The following is a 19,327-nucleotide window of genomic DNA, read 5'->3' on the forward strand; positions in this document are numbered from 1 at the left end:
CATTGTCACTTACCATTTCAATAACATGGCTTATAAGTTAAAGCCAAGTTCAGTTTATAACTTGCATGTCGTTAATGTCCGGTATGTTTGGCAATATCAAAGTATAAAAATTACCTATTATCATGTTTTATTTAAATCAAATGATTTTTATAGAGTAATTAATTATACAACTAGACGGCAACGACGATTGAACTTTTTCCTAATCAAAGTTCACTTCTATTAGTTCTATTTTAACAATATGATACCAGTGTGGGCTGTGGCTCTCCAAAAAAATGTTATATCGCATAAAAAGTTTATATAGGGAGCTCTAAAGCTTCGTACCCATGTTGAGAAAATGGATGGTACATCACCATCTTTGCTACCGTCATATTTAGCAAAACGATGGTGGATTCTGAAAAATAATACACGAGATCCATTTTAATGTTTTCTAAGAGACTTAAAATCATATTTTGTAATAGGTACATTTACCTAATTGCTAACATATATATATTTTTTATTTAATGTACCTCAATAATAATAATAATAATTTTGAAGACATTTTTCTTATGATAAAAACTTATTGGTATTTATTTTTTATGAATAGTATTATAATATTTAAATATTTTTTGTGTACGTGATGTTAAAAAGAGGGTAAGTGGACGTCGCTCTGCTGTACGTTAGGTAGTGTCTAGAAGGTCACTGTAATGGATGATATTAAATTTGAGTTCAATAATATAATATCATTGTATACGAAAAACGATTCTGATCGGAGACAGTATGTTAGTGAGGGATATTTTATATATTGTTATTACTTATTATTAGGGCTCGGATTTTAAAGCATAATAAATAACAAAAAAAGCATAAAATTGTTTAAAAAAAGCAAAAATGAAGCATATTTATTTTTAAAAAAAGCAAAAAAAAAGCACGACTAAAAATTAACACGAATTAGTTATAATTTTATAAAACTGAATGAAAAAAAATTGAAAAATTAATTTAAATTAAAAAAAGAATTTACTACCATGTATTTGGTAAGATTTTCAGTAGTGAAACTGACTCTCTTGTCAGACAGGGTGTTTTTATATATCGAAAACGAACGCTCTACATCCACTGAAGTGATCGGTGCATACTTCATGCAAGAGGTTTCGTTTAAATCAAACCCATGATAATTAATTTCATCTGATGAAACGCCACACAGTATAGTATTGATGTCCAGTAATTGTTTCCAGCCTTTGTTTTTCAAAAGAACACGATTTTGTTTACCAGAAATAGCAGTTGCAATATCTCCATGAGCTTCATTTAACTTTTACTTTACACTTTTATTTTATTTTCATAGCATAACAACAAATAAAAATTCCACAGCTTGAATAACTGAAAAAAGCAATAAAAAAGCAAAAAAAGCATTTATACTAAAAAAAGCAAAAAAAAGCAAAAATAAATTCGTTTATTTCGAATCAGATTAACGTGAAATGAATTTATGTATAAAAATTAGATTTCTATCTTAAATATATAAATAGAAGCATTTGCTTTAAAATCCGAGCCCTACTTATTATTAATACGGTAGTCGGGAAGTTGAATTAATATTATTCATAATATTATTCTTAAATTATCAGTGATAGTGGAAAATCATTAAATATACTTATGTAAAATTGGGATGTTTTGGACTAAATTACAATTAAATGACAAATAGTTATTATTTGTGTTAGTATGTGATTTTGTCCAAATTTGAACTTAAAATGTCTATAAAACATAACTATATTTATATATATTTTTTAAATTTTTTGGTTACGGAAAAAACTGCTTACATGGAACCTTGTTTTAAATTTTAATTCCTTAGCTATAGAAATTGAACATTTTATAAATTTTTAACTACAAAATCATTTTCGATTTTCACTTTGATATATTATGTTGTCAAAATTTGAACTTTAAATGGTTATAAAAAAATTCTCACTTATGTATTTTTAATATTTTTCAACTGCTGTTGTAACAAAATAGCAAGAAATTTGAATAAAATTTTCATGATTTTTGACCCAACTTATGAAATGTTATTGACATTTATAAAAAAAAAAACTAAAAAAATTTAAAATATCTATAGCTTAAAACGAGCTGAAATATTTTGAAAATTTATCAAGCTTATGAATTGATATAATTAACATATATGGTGTAAATTTCAAGTGTCTACACATATTCGTTTTTGAATTACAACAAAATAAGAAAATCACTATAATATGCTATAGAAACGAGTGAATATCCAATGTTATAAAAACTTCAACTTCAAACGCTCATCAAAAATTAATACTACGTTCTGGTAAAAAATTTTTTTTGTTTAAGGTAGACAAAATTAAAAAGAATCTTGTATTAAATTTTTAAATATTAGATATAAAAAAAAAACGTATGAATTTATAGTTAAAAATAATTTGCAAGTTTTTATGATTTTTACGACTTTTGTCAAAATTCTAAATTTAAATGCTCATTAAAATGTATTGAGTATTTACGCTCAATTTGTTTTTAATTTCCACTTACAACAACTTACGAGGAACCTTGTACTGCATTTTCAAAATTTTGGACTTAACAAAAAAATTTTTATTGACATAAGTAAAAAAAAACAAACAATAATCGAAAATTTCATATTCCTAAATAGTGCAATACGAGTCAAAATATTTTGAAAATTTATATGGTGTATAGAAAATCTTAACTCAAACATTCAATGAAAATTTCATATATTTTCGGTCATTTTTAGAGTTTCACTAAAAACCAAAATCGATTTTTTCGAAAACTAGTTTGTAGTAAATGTTACCGTTTTCCTTAAATTTTTGTTTGTTTTTCCTGTCGTTTTTGAAAACTCTTGGGAATTTTAGATTTTCACCTCCCGAATGCACTAACTAGATTCACCAGAGAAGTTGCTGTTGAAGAAATTCGAAGCACTAGCAATCCAAACCGTGATGAAAGACACAAAAATAAAAAAATAATAAAATACACATCATTATTGTAAAATCATTCATCGCTCCTCCCGAAATCTAAAATGTAAAAAAATTATAAATACGAAATTTTGTATGTACTTATTTAGAATTACACAGTTAGGTAAAGTTGTGAGATTTAAACTCTGTGTAGGTATTATTGAATGATGTTTTACTGGATAATATTATACAATCTTTATACATATTATTATTCTTAAATATAAAAATATGTGGTAGACAGCACATCATGACAAGAATACCAAAATGTTTTATTCGGCCCTCACATAACCCGTAGGCCATATAACATGTATTTTAATATTTTATGTACTATATAAACATTTTACTATAGTCAAACAGATTATACAAATATTAAACACATAAATACGTTATGTGATGTACATGCATGCACATAATACTATGTGTGTGTGTGTGATTTTTCGAGGTGGTGAGTATTTTATTCGACGGTAATAAATTAATAAAAACATTTCAATCATAATATTATTATAATACATTTTATTCTCTTAGACACAACAGGTATTCCGCATAGGCACCACTGGGCAGAATTTGGGGGGATTAAACCCCGCGGCGTGCTCGTGTCGATGATTTAGAACGGAGAAGAGGACTCGAGACGGCATCGGCGGCAATGTTGTTGTACCGCACGCCGCCGCCGCAGTACCCCACCACTATCCGCGGCACGACCGCCAAAGACGAACGGCCGCGGCGGAATCGGTCCGGCAAAGCGGTTTCCCCGCCGCCACAACCGTTCGCCGGTCCACCGCGGTCGGTACCTGTTTCGCCGGTCGTCGTGCGCGCTGCTCCTCGCGTCTCGTAAAAACGAATTTTCCCTCCACACCCCCTCGCCGCGGGTGCTCGCAATTTTCCAAAAAATTTTCCCGGTTCCCGCCGTGTTTCGCGAGAGTCTCGGTCGAGAGGTTTACCACGCCGTCCGCAGGGCCGCCGAGTGCGTGTAACTCCGCCGCCGCCGGACCATCTGTCGTCGAAAGACCATGGAAATCTCCGGACAGACGACGACGTGACCCGCCGAATCCACCGTCGCGGCCGCCGCCGCCACCACCATGTACTCGGCGCGAAATCGGAACGCCATGATCACAGGTGAGTTCGGAAATCAATTATAATATTCGTGGGGCAGAGGGCCGGTGGCGGGTACAGATGACAAATCGATTTTGACCGGCGCTGAGTAAAAGTTCGGATCGCCGGTCCGGTCTGCCCTCAACCCACCGCATATGTAGCCCACCAACGCAAAACCGTCAAAGGTACCATTGCGAATCGTGGTTAAGAATAACAGTCTCCGCGGGTATTATGATAATATTAATATTGTGTAGAGCAGACATTATGATTTATGCGATCGTGTAAAAGCTTAAAGTCGTGTTATTATTATTATTATATTGTTATCGGTGTGAAATTTCCGTCGGCGTTGCGCGGACGACGACCGCGACCGGATGGTGTAGGCAAAACCGGTGTTACATAAATCGTGGTGTCGCAGACCGTCGCCGTTATACTTACCTACTGCTGCAGCTACGGTTCAATAATAATAATAATAATAATATTAATATTAATATCTGTTAGGTACGCGCAACAGGATATCTGAATAAAACGACGTGCGAGTACCCGCGGGTAGGTGTCTCCGCGCGTGGGATTCGTGTGTGGTTGGCACCGCGGCGACGACGGGCCGGCGGGACTGCCGCCGTCGTCGTCTCGCGGTAATAATATTTCATCGCCACGCTTTCCTGGAAACGCGCGGGCCGCTACGAGTCTCGCTCTGATTCCTAACACCCCCCCCCCCCTTCCACACCACCGGGCACATCCCCATTCACCTCCGCACATTTCGTGTTTTATATTTTTTTTTCTACCCTCTGGGTCGAACACAGCCCCGTCGTCGTACCCACATAAAACGCGATATCATTGTGCGCATTTTGTATAATAATACATATAGGTACCGCGGAACGTGCCCGTACATTATTATTTATTATTATTATACGGTACGTCAGTATACCTATATAATGTACCTGTGTGTGCCCGCGGCGCTCGTAATCGAATCGATTTCTTTAGAAAAAAAATCGACAGTCGGTTTTTATTTTATACTAATTCTTCCCCGAACATTTTCGGCCCAGGCCCGGTGCCAGTGCCGGTCTAATAATATTATTATATTGTTGTCTGCATATACCTATATACTATGGTACGTTGCGACCGAATACCTAACCGTACCCACACAGACGTTCGTCTTGTTCTTTTTAAACGTCCGTTTCGAATATTATTGTTATCGAAAAATCATTGCTTATTATTATTTCTGTTGTTGGTGTGCACATGAAGATCGCGCGGGACAGATTCGGTAAGACGTATAATAACACGTATATACTGCTATATTATAGTGATATAAAATAGGAGCAGGTGGTATCCGTTGCTGCAATTATTGAGTGTTGCAGTCGCGCCATCGCACTTTCTGCTCGCTGTTTCCAAAAATGGAACTGATTTCGATGTATAAATACGTACGCATATAATATGTATATGGATAAATCGTCGTACGATTGTTTTCACTTTTTAGAAACTCGCACAAAGCTCCCACACGATCTTTTGTATGAATTGCGCAGCATCGGGTATAATATTATAACCCTGTGCAGTGCGTGTACAGGACGAGTTGGACGACGTGCGTTATAATGTGGTATTGTCATCTGGTTGATTTGTTTTTTTTCTCATCCGACTCGGTCACGCGGTTAAATTTACGACTAAATCGAAACGAACACGACACGGACGCCGAAAATGCATTAGTACTACTTAGGAACCGGCCGGCGGAAGTGTGTTCTTACTGCATAATATTATAATACCTGCATACATGCATCTACGCGAGTGCAGTAGGTAGTTTGTGTAAGATATACCTATACTATCTACCCATATTATTATATTATACCTTAATTTATAAAATAATTATTTTCGACTGTCAAGGTGACGTTGTCACTCCAAGGTAATACTTTCTCCGTTTATTTGATATTACTCCTCTCGTCACAGTATTAATTGTACCTACCAAACGCCGACACTATAGTTATAATATACTTGATATATTATGCATAGATAATTCAAAAACACTAGTTTCATATATCAAACGTTACGACACCAATAGGCGATCCTTTTAATAGTGAATTATCTTTATCATTTAAAGTATGAATACTTTAGAGAGTATTTTTTTTTGATTATTATCAATTTTTTTCATTTTTGAACGATAGCATGATTACATTTTAAATTTCTGGTTACGAAGAAGAATGTTTTTCGGAGTATTTTGATACATACAAATTAAACTTAGAATTTGTAGTCAATTCGTTATAACAAGTATTTGAAATTTAGAGGAAAAAATATTTTCAAAAACGTTAATACTTTTTGATACATACCTATAATGCGTGTTTACTGTTAAAAGAATCACCCAGTATATTATACAGATACATACGTCCTTGATATTATACTATTTGTGCCGAAACGTAGTAAGTACGCGAATAGGAAAACACGATTATCGTCGCCGTCGTGAAACGATATTGAATAGGTACGTACTACGTACGTAAACCTCGCGTAACATATGTTATCTTCGGTGTAGTGATGATGTTTAGTTTCGAAGGTGAACGTTTAGCCACCGATTATCATAAATACCTAACCTGCTATGGTCGATTTTTAAAGTATACGGTATTGACTCAAATGTAATTATTGCATTTAACTGGGTTAAAGTTATAGCCTGAATAGTTGATATAAGTTTCGGATTATGCAGAATATTATTGTGGCATTTTCAACTTTCTATTGCCTATCTAATTTGCTGCCGAGTAAACTGCATAAATCCTTTATAAAATACCTATGATAAACGAGTTTATATTATAAATCTACTTTTGCTTGGTTTTATATGCACTTTTATAAGTTTGGCTAAGAACCGTGTCGCCATATTATTGAAAAAAACAATATTTTCCAACAACAATTATAGTTTAAATTGTAGATATATATTCATTAAAATAGTTTTTACAATTTATAAATGACCATTTCCTAAATCAAGAAAATTTAATCATACATTATAATCTATTGGTGAAAATGTTCCAATTAATATTTACTTTTGAAAGGTGAGATTGTTATTTGTTAGACAATTAAACAATCTATACTTATATAAATATATATGTTAAATAAGATGCGATATTATTATTGTTAATTAATATATATTTATAATAATAGTATGTAATTTATTTGACATTGGCATTTAATTGTGATCGTTGAAAAATATTTAAATTAACTATACCTATTATGATATGATATTCGAATGGGTTTGTTATTAAACCAGAAGATGTTTATTGGATGTTATAATAGTTAAATATAGAACTAAACTTCAGTGAATGTTTAAGTTTCAGACGTTTCAGTCCCTCTTACGTCATATAGTATACCTGTCTAATATTAATATCTATATATATTGTATAGATTAGTCATTATTCATGAGTTTCGTTAAAAAATTTATAATCTTACAATATTCTGTGGGTAGAAGGGTAGAAAGGTAGATACTAATACAACACTGAATTAAATACATGTTACTGTCGTCTGCCGTATTTAATCACAGCCGTTTTGTAATTAGTAATCAAAAAAATTACTATCATCACGAAGTAAAAAAAAAATTAAAGTAAAATATAATATCAATAAAGACGTTTCAAGAAGTATTCGGTAACAAATAACATCATCGCATACACATGCACGTAATATTACCAGTCACGACAACAACTATTCTCATTTGTGTTTTATTTTTTTTATATCATAAAAAATGTGGATAATAAATAATGACAGTCAGTAGCTATGAGTCGTATAGCGTCATTATTCAATGCAGTATATAGTTAGACAATCATTTAAATTTTTAGAATCAATTATAGATGATAATATTATTTTTTTCGCTCGCGATTTGTTTAGACTTAACATGCTGGCACACCGGAACAAGCCATATAGCGCCTAAACAATAACATTTATCTTATTACCTTTTTTTTTCTTCGGTATAATGGGTAATAAATAATATTGTGCTAAAAAAAATGCTACAATTTATTGAACCTGTACTGTCAACTGCTTTGTAGCATTTTATGGTAGTTTATTTTGAAAAATTCAGTACTTGTTTCCCATTCATGGAAAATGAAATAAGTATGTAGGTCAAACTAGATATTCCTTATTGTACTTATCCGATATACATCACGATGGTCGACATAGCACAGTTGAAATTTCACTGTGTTCATTTTATACACGTCCATAGAACGTCGTATGTAGATAAGTAATATTTTAATAAAATACATTGTTTTGTTTTTGTTTGCATTTCGATATTTATACTGTTTTCTTGTACCAAATTATACATTCGCATGGTTTCGCATACGTTTATAAATTAATTTTTTATATTTTTTTTTTATCTAATTTACCTAACGTTCGATGTAATATTATCCTACACGTGTTTCGATAACTTGGTAAATAATATGATGTGTACATTATACCGATTATACTGTATTACTGTAGTTTTGTAAACAGATGACACAACGAAGACACTGCGATAACATTATACATTGAAATTCGCGTTGATCATTAAGACGCATAACATTATAACTTATAAGGACTAAATTATTATTTTATTATAATGAGCCATGTATTATTCGTGTAGACGAGTAAACTAACTATAAGGCATTATAGGCATATTATCTTATACTATATTTGGCAGCAAATCGGAATATTTTTTACTATTATACGTTAATCACAGTATAGGATCTAATAAATTTAAATAATTTTATATTTGCAATATTATTATTCATCAGTACCTACCCAACACGATATCCACTTACTATAAAGAAATTTATTATAAACACTCAACAAGTAACGACCCCATTATGCTGTATTACAATTTGTCGATTTCACAGATTTTTTTCAAATAATAACTATTAATGTAAGCTATTTTATTCATAAAATATGATGTGATCATATTCATAATTGGTGGTCATCATGTTAGATCGTATCTTATGTGAATTTATGATACGTTTTACCTAAGGTCGTTAGCCGATATAATTAATATAGTTAAATTGGAAATTAACCCCTTAAACATTTAATAGACTTGTTTGACTTCAACTTTTTTCATGTTTTATTTTTTACTGATGATCATGCCAAATAGATAGGCTGCAGAATGAAATTATAAATTACGGAAAATAATACAGACCAAAATTATTACGAATTATAATTATTTTAAAACTATTATACCGAATATCACTAATTATGCATGATGTTAATTAATAATAATTACTGTAGGTACCATTAAATATTAATGTAATGGAAACATAAATATTTAAATAATTTTGTAAAATATGTAGTTCATCAAAGAAAATATAGTTTATTATTGTTAGATCATAGATATGTTAACACAATAAAATTAAGATTTTATCAATACATCGTTGGATATAAGTTAAATAAACATTTATATAATTTGTAACTATAAATAATAAACATTGATACAAAGACATAACTACATAAGTAAACACGACTCATGAGCCTATCTTATACTGAGGTCATGAATTTGCTAAAGATTATTATTACTATTTGGAAAATTGTATATTTGTATGTAATATGAAATACTATTATATTAAATAGGTAGGTTGGTAAGTAATAATATAATATACTTAAATATAATATTACAAATAAGGCTAATAGCCTATATATAAAAACCTTGTATTTGAAGCCTTTAATTAATAAAAAAAAAAAATATATTGCAAATAGTTTAGTCTCCTAATGATTGAGAAATTTCATTGTTTTAACAATTTTGTTAAATTGTATTTAACAAATGTACCTTTATTATTGGATTTAAATAAGAATTAGTTATTAAAATACGAGTTCGGAAAATCAATACCTATCTACTTACTTTTTAAAGAATATTATTTACTTTCAGAAATAGGTACTTGGCATATTAAAATATTTTTAGAAGTCATACATACACATAGTATAAATCAAATTTATATATTCTAACGTGTACCATCGTCATAGTCTTAGTTTTCAAAGTTTTTTTTACATTTTTATTTATTATAATTAAATATTTCAGCATATTGTGCATGCCATTACAAGTTAAGTTTTCAAAGTTAGTAACAACAGCATATTTATAAGGATGGTATTAAAGTTTATTACAATCGTATATTTATTATAGTCATCTTTAGAGCTACTCATTTTTTTTTATTGCGAGAAAATAAATATTTAAATTAATACAATGAAAGTTCTAATGCATACAATAACAGTTACTAGTATACTAAATACAAAAGTGATAACTACATCATTCATAATTGGCCCTTCTTAAAATGCTGTGTTGTTGAAACTGAAGCCTAATTTTGAATACACACTGAAAATGGGCGCGGTGCTTAATCTTTCTAATTATAATTGACGTAAGAAAACCTAAAATGTGTAAATTACACTTGAAAACAATGTTGTTATGTGTCCAAGTGAATATTGTTTTTAATCATCTAGATTTCAGTTCAATGACAGCCCTTATGAGCTATGAACACTTCAGATAAAAGCTATTATATTTATATATGAGTTTAAACATTTACACATAATATGTATGTGCATAATATAGTGCATTTATACCCATGTTTTAGTACCATATTTAACTTTTTAATTCCAGGATTAGGTGCACATTTTATTTGAGTAGAAATAATATTATATCTGTAGAAACATTGATATTTGAATCCACTAAATAATTTTAACTTTTAATTTTCAAAGACATTACAATTAAGTAAGAAGTAAAAACTATATAATCATTATATTATTGTATACTACTGGTGCATTAAGTACATTTTAAAATTAAACGATTAAGATAACACTAATTTCGGAGTATTATAACTTGTTATCCATTGTTTAAGTGAAAAAGTGATCGGAAAATACGTGCAAGCAGTCAATATTATTACTATTTACGATATATTATATCCGAATTTTAACTTCGGTATTCTAAGATATCATGTGTATTTGGGTAATCTTGACTCGATAAACATTTGAGTAATTTTTTGGGAATTTTATGCTGTTTTTACTTTTATTACATAACAGGTACCTATATAATATATCTTGAGGCAAACGGCAATACTACTAATGGTACTAAATAAATTATATTGACATTTAATATATCGATATCAATCGTTTCCGGGGCATTTCAATTTTCAACGTTATCTATATTGTTAATTTTGTGGAGGAATTGGTTTATGTCACTTTATACATTTATCGAAATTAATTAATTATAATTTTAGAATCAGACATAGTGAAAAATCTATAGATTTTATTAATTTTATAATTACTTTTTTTTTGGAATGTAAATAGTTATTAGATTTGTTTTTATAAAATTTAAGCTTGCATTTTGTAAAGTGTACACCACGTGTATTTTGAACACTTAGTGTTTAAATATTAATAGTAATTAATAATTTGGCACAAAACCACTTTAATTTTCAGTTTTTATAAAGATAAATAATTATCATTCAAGTTAGCAACTTCAACGGGTTTGTTAAACAACGACTTCAGTGTCGCAAAAATGACGCAACACTATAAAAAGTTGTGAAGTGTTAGACTATATGGCATTGTACAGTGTTTTGGTGATTGAACAAAATGTCTTACTATGCTACATATTCTAAAATTTTAAGAAATATTTAATTATCTACATTGAAGTTTTTTAAAAACCATTTTGTATTTTTAAAACAGATTATGAAGTTTATGGCACATGTCATATTATAAAAGTGATTAATTATAACTATAAATTCATAATCGATAAAAATGTTTAATATATGATACTAACAATTTTAATATATATATATATATATATACATGTAAATAAAATAATTATTTATTTAGTCTTTGTTTAAATTTCAGAAAATATTATATGTCCACTTTGAAGTATAATATAAAAATAAATTAAAATTAGGACAATATTATAAAAGTATTATTAAAATTAAATATTATTGGACGTTTACTGTTATTATTTTTTTAATATTGTTACCTTTTCAATCTCATAATTTTAATAATATGTAATGTAATATATATCAAAGTTTTCTTGGTTTATACATAAGTCATGTCATGATGCGAATAAATAAAAATATAAATCACTCTTGTTTAGCGAATAATCGCATTTATTAATCGTAAGCATGTATAATTTAACCGTCTTATAAGAATGGGACACTTTCAATTTGATGAATAGTATCTGTTCTCAATATATGAATAATATATCCTAATAAATGTCAAAATATTAATGTGATAGTTGTGGCTGGAAAACAGTTGTTCGATTAGAGAATAGTTAACTGAAATCATATTATTTAGTTTCTCCATAATTTAATCGCTTTGTTTTCATTATTCCGTAGTTCAAACATATTCTTAATTCTTAATCATAAAAAATGCATCTGTGTACAAAACAAATGAATGCGTTACCCACGTAAACATGTCTTAGATAGATGTGTATTGATATTGTTTTTACTAGAAAAACAATTGCTTGTCAATAAACGACATCCTCATATAAATATCTCTAGTTAATATTAAGTAAAAACTTTGTATAGTTTCGAATATTTTAGAGATTATATTTCTGTAACCAATTAAATTTTACATAAAAACGACATTAAGTTTAAAATAATTCAAATTTTTACTATATTATATTAAACAAACAAATCATAATAAATACAAAATAAATTGACCACGTACATTAAATACCTTTTTTAATTTCCTAGTATATAAAATATGATATAGTTGTAATATTATGTATCTCTCGAACAGATGCTCAGCTATACTTAATAATAACGGTCGTGATTTGTAATAATGCTATTAATTATTATATATTATACACAAATTACATAATATATACATTTTTTAAAATTATTTTATGAACTTCATGACTTTATGCGATTAATTCGTTTGTTACCCATAGATTTATTATAAAATTACACTGAATGTGTGTTATCAATCAATGTCGTTCAAACGTAATAAATGTGTAGAACTTAGGACTTAGGTAATATGAACTACAATTTGACTGACCATATGAATGATATAATACGAGTATTATAATGTAAATATTAATGTAATTTGTTTTTTTATTATTATTTATCATCAAATAATGTTCAAATATGTTAGTAAATATTAAAAGCTGCAATTTATTTTACTACATTTGGTAAAAAAATTCAGTGAGCAATAATATTAAAAATGATAGTTAATCCGTTGAAAGTTATACTTTATGTACAGTGCTTTGGGCAGAAACTTTGCAAGATGGTAAATAGGTTTTTTTAGATATACTTTGATAACAATATAATATAGTTTATACTAATGCCTTTATATATATTTAAGAATCTTCTTTTAATTATTAATACTCACTATATCATGTATTTATGTGTATCAAAAGTATTGGTGTTTTGTAAATGTATATTTTTCGTGACTGTCACTCATAATAAAACAACATTTTTGTAAAAATGGATATTTTTTTATTGGTATAATTTTTATGTTTTTTCATTTTTTAAATGACAGCATATTAAATTTTGTATTCGAAATCAGAATATGTTTTTGTAAAAATGTCTATATCTCAAAATTCAATTTCTAACGAGCAATAAATTTGTTATGAGTTTATATTTACTATAACGTTTAGACGTTCGGAGTGGTTGATAGTTTTTTAGATTTTGGTAATCTAAGTTTTGTTATAACTTTTACAAAAAATTTACTACTTATACAAAATTTTATTTTTATAATCGAAATTCCTGGAAGATAGTCTGCTTCGAAATATGAATTTTTTTATTACAAAAGAAATTGTATTATAATTTGTATTTATAGTAATACAATAAGAAAATTACATTAAATGAAAATAAAAATAAATAGAAGGACAGAAGAGGAGAAGACCCATTAACATTTCGTAAGCATAATATTATTTAAAAAATATTTTAATGTTTTCAAGCTATGAACCTAAATGTTAGACTTTTTGGTTTTTTTCAACTTATGTTGATGGGTACATTTTTTTTCTAAGCCAAAAATCTTGACTATTTATTTCATGGTTCTTTATCAGTTGTTGTTGTAGAATTTAAAAATCTTAAAATCAAAATTTTTCTATAAACCTTTGAAATTCAAATTTAGACAAAATGTGTAAAAATCTGAATGTTTAAAAAGTATTTTGTAGTAGCAGTCTATAATGTTTGAAATTAGATATTTAAAATGTTAAACGTAAAATGTCTTAAACGGTTTTTGGTATTTTATTAGAAGAAATTTCAAAAAGTATTAATCACTATAACTTAAATTATCATTTTCTATACATAAGTATAGGTACTGTAATATATTGTTGTATTTATATAAAAATTTATGCTAGCTAAATAGTATTAAAAATTATTACAAGTCCCCCCTCAAATTGCTCATATAGGCATAAATGTACAGACATCGGAAATACTTTATCACAAACCTTTTACTAGGTGAAGTTAATTTTTTTACAAAATTCTTCGAAATCACGAAAGTAGGTACCTATGTAAATTACTGTATAGTTTAAAATGTTTTGGTAAAGTTTTTTTTTTACAGAAATTTGTATGAAATTGAATATTTAAACAAAAAAAAGTGATATTAATTATTTTGCCGTGGGCAATTAAAAAAAACTCGAAACTTTTTTTTTTCTCCTCCACATTTTCAATGCACATTTAACTTTTTAAGTATTTAGACAAATTTCAAACTGTTTTTACTACGAAACTATTCACACTGTTATTGAGCTGTATTGTACTGTAGGTATTGACTTGCTAACAATAATATAAATTGTATAATATATTTATAAATGTGGCATAAATTAACATACCGTATTAATACTTGTAGGAAAATAAATTGCTTATATTAATATAAATAAATTATAAAATATCTTTAGAAATATCCATTTCCGCTCAGAAATCGTTTTTCATACAAACATTGATTTACAATTGAATTCAAATTTAACACATCTATTACAGTGACCAATTAACAACCAACAACCTACACTGGCTACACTAAAAACTTATACTACACGAGCATACAGAAGACTGACTTATCCAGTTTTTTCTTATCATTTTCAAATTTTTTCCAAGATTAACAATACCAACAGAATTAATAATAAACCACATTGCTTAACTATAACGCACTGTCATTGAGGTTTTGAAAATTGTTAAGCCAAGTGGTACACACAACTCTATGGCAAAGCAAGTACACACCTAACCACCAATTCTCTTTGCGAGAAATCATTGTCAAATTAGTCCGAATAATAATTGTCCTTGACTCTACGACCGGGAAAGAAAGTCCTCTCTACTCATTGCCGTTTCTCATCCTAACTATCGTCCATCGACGACGAGTATTATGACTTTGATACCAAGTTTATCGTGTTAACCATAATATATCTACTATATATGTCTATAATATGCCCTTGATTATAATTTATAATACGGCTAAATGTGTAGTAAGTAGGTACCTACCTAATTTAGATCCGTTAGAAGCAATAGTGTAGGTATTTTGAAATGTACAAATATTCAACCAATGGAACGATTTAAATTACCTATTTGTAAGGACTCATTAATCAATAATAAAAATATATAGCAACCACTCGATAATTCGTTTTCTTAATGGTCTTTACTTTCGGCTGTTCTCCTACCTATTTAAGTACACTGTAATTTTAAATTAGACTTATTGTAGGTAAACAGTGTCAAGACTTATTTTCAATATACAACTTTTTTATTCCGATTTTTATAAAACCCGAATTATTACTCTATAATAGTCTATGTGTATTAATAAAAATTCGATTGTATTATTATCATAATTCATAACTTAAATATACTTTGGAATAGTACAAATGTTGATATGAAAAATAGCATATTAACTAAGTATAAAACCACATGCGGAAGGTTACAAATTGATTGCTCAAATTAATTTGGGAAAAACCATGTGTAGGTAGGAATAATTTGGTTATGGATTAGGTTTTTATATAATACTATTGGATCTAGTTAGAAATAGCATTTACACGAGCATAACGTAACATCGTAAAGGAATTCGACGCTGTGAGTGAAGACCAGTTTTACGCGAGTACATAAGACGCATTCCGTATGTCTTAGCGTCCATCCGTTTTGAAGTTGAAGTGCCCAGCAATCCGTGACCATTATTATTATTATTGTTACTCTCTCTCTCTCCCGTCGAGTCTTCTCGGCGTTCGTTCTCTTTTCTTTCCTTTATTTTTTTTTTTAACCGGTTTTAATTGTTTTTGCCCCCACGCAGACGATACTTTTCAAATACAAGACTGGCTGCGGTCAAACGGCAACCATGACCGAGGTTACCCGGAGTTTGATTACCACCATAGGATCCGCCCTCTTTCACCAGTTAAGAGGCACCGGATCTCCACTATTACCGACGGGAGAGTACCGGACCGTCGGAGACAGCTCAAGTCAATGGAATCGCTGTTGGGATTGAGCGATGAAAACTTAAATGGCAAACATCTGGTACGTGAAATATAAGTGCAATACCGGATACAGTGTATCATTATGTAACAATATTTCAAAGAGGAAAACAAATATGATAACACTAAAATTATTTTAAAACCGTACCTACACAATATGTGGCTAGATACACTAAATAATACAGCTTACACTCCATAAGATGATTAATTAGGCATGCTCGTCCCCATCATATTTTCCTTTACTAGTAAATTGATTAAAATTCTGATTTTTGGAATTTTCAAATATACTTAGCATTTTTTTTATTAACTCTTGATTTTTTTGTGCTGCAGTTTAAGGAGAAGAGTATCCTATGACGATGTGCAAACTTCTGTTTTCCAAATTAGAAGCTCCATTTTTACTGTAATTTTATAGCTGATACCGTAACTATTGAGCATTCTTCTCGCTTCACTAATCTTGCTGAGCATAACTCATGTTGGTATAATTTAATTAAAAATTTGAACGTAATAATGATGGTAAATCAACGCATTCTATTCAATTATTAAGTGGAAATTGGTTCAATTACCTATATAATGTTTGTGGAACGTCATATTTTTAAAATAATTATCACTCATAAAAACATAATTTATTAAATGTTTAAACGAATTATAAGGTTTATGTATTGTATGGTAATTAATATGAATGAATATATACGTATAACTTTATCTTTAAATGTTAAATCTTCATTTTTAAAACTACAAATTAAATTGCAAAATCGCTCAATCTTAAAAATTTTAAATAGGTAGGTATTAATAATATTCACTGTAGTTCAAAATTACACTAATAAATTAATGTAGAAAATAAAATAATGTACTTATATAACTTGTAAGTTTATAAACTGGTATTATATTTCAGGTATTTGAAGTACATTTTATTACCATAAAATAGATATAAAACTATCAATTATTATAAAATTGTGGTTGGTAAATTAAAAATAATTTGACTTCTTCGTAAATACCTCATCTTTACGAGTAACTGATGAATAAACCTTAGTAAAAAAATAACGCAATATATGACTCATAAATTATAATAAAATGCATAGATAACAAAAAAATATAGATCAAATTTCTATGCTAATAGTTAATGACACTTCAATGTTTTGGAGAACTCATTTCAAACAAAACAAAATACGTTTAAAAAAAAGACGAAATACGTTTAAAAAAATCACAACCTTGATTAACCGATATACTTTTTCTTTCAATCGAACAGATTCTTTAAGCTTATTATGTGTGAGTATGATTGTGTAATTCAAATTTTCAGTTTCTATGTTACCATTACTTTTTACGTATTTTATTTATAATATATTATGGTCAATTTATTCGGTGAAGTATAATAATAAAGTTTTGTTAACTTGAAAATTGATTTGGGTTTTTTTTCACAATCAATTAAGTGTGAGGCGTGAAGTTAAAAAATAATATTTTTAAACACGTACGGTAAAATACAATAAATCTCCACTCAATGTAATATATGCTGCATGAAACATTATTAATTTGAATAATTTCACTGCAAATTTTAGTATTAAAACTGTAAGCACTCAGAATCTACATTATTGCAATAGAAATTTGAATAGTGTTATTTACCTATCTAACTTTTAGTTAACAATTAATGTTAATGTATTAAGTTTAACCAATATGATATTTTTGAAATACTTATTTTTAATAATGTTTAATGCAGATTCCTATAAATAATTGAACTACAAATTGATTTACAATTGTATCTATTTCATTTAAACTGAAGTTATTATTTTCTAACAATTTAAATTGCACGAATTAAAGCTGTGTACAGCAGTTGGTCAATAAAATCAATTGCAATTATTAAAGATATCATTATTTTTTATAGACTTAAACAATTTGTTTTCACTAGAATTTTGTTTAAAATGATATGACGCACATCTAATACTTACGTATAAAAATAAATATTTATCTAGTATAATTGTTTTGCTAAGAATTCCGAGGCTGTTACGAGAGCGTCCCCGGATGTGCAGGACTCTTTGGATAGGGCTTTAATGGACTTTGAAGAGACCCTTGAGTTGGCGTTTCAGTCAAACTCTATTGTTCCGCCACCTAGAGGATTTTCCAATCAAAACTTGGGTATGTAGGAATACTGCAGGATCAAATATCCGTGAAGCAATTTGTTATTGGAAATTTGAATTTTAGTTGAAGGTGATGAATCGAATTTCAATAAGCTTGACAGTAGCTTTGAGAGCAATACAACTGGCAGTAGTGGTTATTCTACCAAGCCTGATCAATCCATGCATCGGTCACTAAACACTTATAACGAGCTCCAAGTAAATTTGTGTTTACGAATTTATTACGCATTTGTACGTAATAATACTAATATGACTTTAAAATCACGGTGTTCACAGCTCATCAGGGAACAAATGGTGAAGAGCTTGGAGATTATTAAGGATTTAGAAGAACAAGTTAAACTGGTGCCAGTGCTTAAGGTAACATCTATAATTAATTCTATAATTACCATAAATACATTTTTATTACGTGTTAATACTAAAATTAGCCGAAGTTAACACAGTAGACGTGTTAACAAGTAGAACAAATCGATGACGGTTTTGTTTCGTGTCGTTGAAAAACAAAGGTCTCCGATTGCATGTATAGGGATACAATTTCAAATACAGCGTATTTCTAGCGTGATATACTTCGTGAGCGCTATCTTAAAACGATTCCACACTGTCAAACAAAATTATTTTTAATTGACACATTTGTTAAAGAAAAAACACTCCAATCTGTACGCGACTATTGATCAAAGTAATTGGATATTTCGTGTTGAGAAGTAATTTCAATAAATGTTGTACGTAAACAACTTCAAATATTATATTTCTAACGTGTCGAGCATAAAATATAGTAATCATAATATGACATTTAATGATTATGGCGAGACTCGTTCACTGTTAGAACAGCTTAATTTTTTCACTCG

At 28.9% G+C, this 19,327-nt stretch overlaps 1 protein-coding gene across 1 annotated transcript in view; it reads left to right on the plus strand.

Annotated features, from left to right (window-relative positions):
- Positions 1 to 3,677: 3,677 nt before the first annotated feature.
- LOC111039044 (KN motif and ankyrin repeat domain-containing protein 2) overlaps positions 3,678 to 19,327 on the plus strand; it is a 48,151-nt gene continuing 32,501 nt past the window's right edge. Inside the window, exons 1-5 of the mRNA XM_022322322.1 lie at positions 3,678 to 4,046; positions 16,182 to 16,402; positions 18,342 to 18,486; positions 18,553 to 18,683; positions 18,762 to 18,842. Of these exons, the coding sequence (XP_022178014.1) occupies positions 4,010 to 4,046; positions 16,182 to 16,402; positions 18,342 to 18,486; positions 18,553 to 18,683; positions 18,762 to 18,842 (615 nt within the window). The 5' untranslated portion in view covers positions 3,678 to 4,009. The remainder of the gene's footprint in view (positions 4,047 to 16,181; positions 16,403 to 18,341; positions 18,487 to 18,552; positions 18,684 to 18,761; positions 18,843 to 19,327) is intronic.

Source organism: Myzus persicae, unplaced genomic scaffold (genome assembly GCF_001856785.1).
Source record: "Myzus persicae strain clone G006 unplaced genomic scaffold, MPER_G0061.0, whole genome shotgun sequence".
NCBI lineage: Eukaryota > Metazoa > Arthropoda > Insecta > Hemiptera > Aphididae > Myzus > Myzus persicae.